Below are 4,658 nucleotides of genomic sequence, written 5' to 3'. Positions count from 1 at the left end.
TACTTGGCTCAGTCGGACAGGTCAGGGTCGCATTCACGACCATCAGTGTCAGCCATGTGAACGGCCCAGGTCACACCTCCGACCTTGACCTCCGGGGTGGACACACGGGACTTCTGCAGAGGCCTCCAGGGCTGACGCTTCCCACCTGCCCTAGAAACCGACAGGAATGGGCCCAGCCAGGGTGCTGATGGCCCAGGACTCCGGTGGGGGGGCGGGGAAGGCTGCTGGGGGTAGGGTGCTGAGTCCCCGGCTTTGGAGTCGAGGCAGCTGGGGGAAAGGTACTGGATTTCTTCTGCTAAGCGGGCAGGGGGTGTGCTGGGACACCCCCCCACCCCCACCACCGCTCCCCGAGAGTCCTCACTGCCCCTTCTTCCTTGCAGCCAGAGCCTGAGAGCCTGGGCCCCGTGACTGCACCTGGCTTTGCAGCCGAGCAAGAGGAGGATGAACTCCACCGCACCCTGGGCGTGGAGCGGTTTGAGGAGATCCTTCAGGAGGCGGGGTCCCGAGGAGGGGAGGAGCTCGGCCGCAGCTACGGGGAGGAAGACTTTGAATGTGAGGGGGTCGGGGGAGGCGAGTTGGGGGCTGACAGGGTGTTGCTCCGGGCTGGGGGCCTGGGGGCGGGGAGAGGCTGGGGGCCCGCCAGCTGGAGAGGGGGGAGCAGGGCCCATTGGCAGCCAGTGCACCTGTCCCTGCAGACCATCGCCAGTCTTCCCATCACATCCACCACCCGCTGTCCACCCACCTGCCTCCTGACACCCGGCGCCGAAAGACACCCCAGGGCCCAGGGCGGAAGCCCCGCAGGCGCCCCGGAGCCTCCCCGACTGGGGAGACCCCCACCATCGAGGAGGGCGAGGAAGAGGAGGATGAGGCCAGTGAGGCCGAGGGGGCTCGGGCCCTCAGCCAGCCTTCGCCTGCCTCCACACCCTCTTCCGTGCAGGTGAGCTGGGCAGGGCTCCCCGGGGGTGGGAGCGCTATCTGCAGGATCTCTGGCCCAGCCTCCCCTGCTCACACGGCTTCCTTGTTCTAGTTCTTCCTCCAGGAGGACGAAGGTGCCGACCGGAAGGCAGAAACCACCGGCCCCCCTCCACCTCCACCCCTGCCCCACCAGGAGGCAGCTCCCCGGGCCACCAAAGCAGCCCAGACGGGGTAAGGGTCCCCACACAGAGACCCCCATGCCAGCATCGGTCAGGTGGGGTGAGGAGACAAAGCAGGAGCCTTGAGAGGCTCAGGCTGTGGTTCAAACCCAGTTATGCTGCTAGGATTTGACTCTGGACAAGAACTGACGTCTCTGAGTCCGTTTCCCCGTCTGTAAACCAAGCGTAATAGGACTTTTCCCACAAGGTGGTAGTAGGTTTCGAGGGTGGTGTGAATGAAAGTTTTAAATATGGTCTAGGCACCTCCTCCCACACCTGCCATCTCCCCCCGGCCATGGCTTCAGGCGAGCAATGTCAAACACAGGTCAGAGACTGGACAGGTGACCTCCTCACACCCCTGGGACCCCAAGGGGGTGAGAGGAATAGGAGGCCCCCCTCTTGCTTTTGGGGAGTTGCCAGTCCACCCTGGCTGTGGTCTCGTGAAGTGGCAGTCAGCACAAGTTACTGCGCCAGACGACTGGGTTCAGGCGGAACATCGGTACCAACAGGTGATTGTGGAGTTTGGGGACATCAGCCAGGGAAGGCTTCCTGGAAGAAACCACTTTGAACGAGGTCTCAAGGTCACTACTATCACCTCCCTGTTGTCCGGGTGCCAGGCAGTGTGAAGGGGTGGGGGGAAGTGAAGGGCAAATTGCCCCTCCGGGGCGGCACAGACTCGCTGGGGAGACAGGCCGTGTGGATGGAGCCAGGTCCACCTCAGCCGTCTGCGCGGGGGGCGCAGGCCTGCGGGCCAGCAGACGGCCAGGAGGCGGGGGAACCCAAGAGAGAACAGGGCGTCGGACAAGGGGTTCAGATTTGTGGGCAGGAGTGCGAACAGAACCTCGGGCACGGAAGGTGGGTGCAGGCGGAGAGAGCCTGGCTCAGGGGGCGCTGGTCACGGCGCGGGACAGGGGCTTGGAGCCGTGGGGGTGCCGGTCGCCAGGGGAACGGTGTACAAAGGTGTGGCAGGGACAGGGCCCTCTAGGGGAAGCGGGGAGAAAGGAAATCCCCACCCCCAGTTTGGGAGCTAAGAGCAGAAGCCAGAATCCTAAGGGACAGGTACTCATACCCTTCTCATGGCTGTCGGGTGGGGGCAGGCGTCTCCAGCTCCAAAGGCCCATTTCCACATCCTTTACTCCATTTGATTAGAAACACGGGCCCCTGTGAGCCCTGAGTCCGTTGCTAGCGGTCCCAACCTGGGCGCTTTCCCGACATCACTGGCCCGCCCCGGGGAAGGCTGGCTTCAGCCTCCCTTTGGCGGCTTGAGTTTCTGTCCCAGGGCAGCTCGGAGGATTGCTGGGAAGGAAGGAGCTGGGTTCAAACACCACCCTCTGCTTCCAGAACCCTCTCTGCACTTCCACATCCTCACCTACCAAGGCCTGTGGAGAAGGAGGCAGGGTTGGGGCCTGTGGGGGTCCCCTTTCCTGGGGGCCCTGGCTGAGCGGGAGGGGCCGGCCTTCCCAGGCTTGCTCATGGCCGCCCTGTCTGTGCAGGGCCCAGGTGGAAGAGGTGGTGGCCGTGGCCAGCGGCACGGCAGGAGGCGATGATGGGGGTGCCTCCGGGCGCCTCCTGACCAAGGCGCAGCCCGGGCACCGCAGCTACAACCTGCAGGAGAGGAGACGCATCGGAAGCATGACGGGGGCTGAGCAGGCGCTGCTGCCCCGGGTCCCCACGGACGAGAGCGAGGCACAGACGCTGGCCACGGCTGACCTGGACCTCATGAAGAGTGCGTGCCGGGCCTGGGCAATCCTGGAGCTGGTGGGGCGGGGGGTGGGGGTAAGAGAAAGGGACCTTTGACCCTCTCCTCCCCACCACTGCAGGTCACCGGTTTGAGGATGTTCCTGGGGTACGGCGACACTTGGTGCGGAAGAACGCCAAGGCGTCTGTGCAGAGTGGCCGGGAAGGGCGAGAGCCTGGCCCCACTCCTCGGGCCCGGCCCCGGGCCCCCCACAAGCCCCATGAGGTGAGTTCAGCGCTCCATGGTCTTCCATCATCTCTCTGTAGATGATCTGTCCACAGCCCCCACCGCTTCTCAGACCAGCGGTAATCTCAAGCCCCAGGGTGGCCATGTATGGTTTTCAAGGTTGCGCACTGCACAAGAGTGCAGTCTTCAACAGTGTTGATTTTTTTTTAATTGACATAGTTGATAACACAATATTATGTTAGCCTCAGGTGCACCACATAACCAATCAACATTTAAACAACATTATAGAATATTCACTACGGTTAACTCCAGTAGCCATCTGTCCCCAAACCATTATTACGGTGTTACTGAGCTGCCGTTGTTGGTGTGGCTGTTACAGTTCTGGTCCATATTCTAGACACATTGACTTCTCTCACAGCCGTTTTCTGGCAGCTGGCAGTGAGGTGTCTGAGGGTGGCTTCATGCAGCAGTGTGCTTCATGTCTCAGAGTCCAGTCACTTCCCCACTCGAGTCCTCCCACATCCTGTCAGGGTGACAGGCACAGTGACTGGCCAGGGCCACTCAGGTATAGTGAAAGTGAAAGTCGCCCAGTCGTGTCTGACTCTTTGCGACCCCATAAACTATACAGTCCATGGAATTCTCCAGGCCAGAATACTGGAGTGGGGAACCGTTTCCTCCTCTAGGGGATCTTCCCAACCCAGGGATCGAACCCAGGTCTCCCACATTGCTGGCAGATTCTTTACCAGCTGAGCCACCAGGGAAGCCCGGTCCTTAGTGATGCTGCCCATCTAAGATTCCAGCACTCTGGTTTTGAGCCCTAACCCTGCCAGTGGGTTTTTTTGGGTAACCTTTTGATTGCGGTCAGACACAGTAAAAGCACACTGAGGTTAAGTGCACAGCTCCATGATGCTTTGCACATGTAAACCCTAGCCAAGCCTACCTTGATACAGGATGTCCCCACGCCCAGAGAGTCCCTTCAGGCCTCTGCCTCATCAGCACCCTCAGAAGTCACTGCTGTGTCCCTCTCCAGTTTTGCCAGTTCTAGAAATGCGTGTAAATGCATCCTGCCAAGTTCCTGTGTGTTTAGTGACCGTTCATCAAACACTTCCTCCGAGTCATGTACGATGCTAAGTGTTCTGTGTACTTTTATCGCCCACTGTGCCCCCATTTTTTAAAATTATAGTTGACTTATAATGTGGTGCTGGTTTCAGGTGTATGGGAAAGTGGTTCAGTTATACGTACGTATACATACTTGCGTTTTCAGGCTCTTTTCCCTTATAGGTTATTACAGACTATTGAGTGCTTAGCTCTATGCTGTACAGTAAGTGGGTCCTTCTTGGCCCGCTAGAGGCCTTTGAGGTGGGTGGCATCGCTCTTACTTCACAGACGAGGGAGAGCCGCGAGGTGGGCTGCGCCCTGTGCGCCCTGGGGTCACAGCCTCCATCCCACCACGCCTTCTCCCATCACCCCAAGGTGTTTGTGGAGCTGAATGAGCTGCTGCTGGACAAAAACCAGGAGCCTCAGTGGCGGGAGACGGCGCGCTGGATCAAATTCGAGGAGGACGTGGAGGAGGAGACAGAGAGGCTTGGCATGCTGCAATT

The 4,658-nt window shown here is 60.1% G+C and overlaps 1 protein-coding gene across 1 annotated transcript in view; it reads left to right on the top strand.

The window, feature by feature from the left end:
• The window catches only part of SLC4A2 (solute carrier family 4 (anion exchanger), member 2), an 11,547-nt gene that overhangs the window by 301 nt on the left and 6,588 nt on the right, over positions 1–4,658 (top strand). Inside the window, exons 2-8 of the mRNA XM_010857362.1 lie at positions 155–203; positions 353–552; positions 696–937; positions 1,028–1,146; positions 2,627–2,859; positions 2,954–3,096; positions 4,531–4,640. Coding sequence (XP_010855664.1) covers positions 155–203; positions 353–552; positions 696–937; positions 1,028–1,146; positions 2,627–2,859; positions 2,954–3,096; positions 4,531–4,640 — 1,096 coding nt within the window. The remainder of the gene's footprint in view (positions 1–154; positions 204–352; positions 553–695; positions 938–1,027; positions 1,147–2,626; positions 2,860–2,953; positions 3,097–4,530; positions 4,641–4,658) is intronic.

The sequence above is a fragment of the Bison bison genome, unplaced genomic scaffold (genome assembly GCF_000754665.1).
Source record: "Bison bison bison isolate TAMUID 2011002044 unplaced genomic scaffold, Bison_UMD1.0 scf7180017864379, whole genome shotgun sequence".
In the NCBI taxonomy this organism is placed as follows: Eukaryota; Metazoa; Chordata; class Mammalia; order Artiodactyla; family Bovidae; genus Bison; species Bison bison.
The sequence above is the reverse complement of the archived record's forward strand: the minus strand, read 5'-3'. Positions and strand labels throughout refer to the sequence as shown.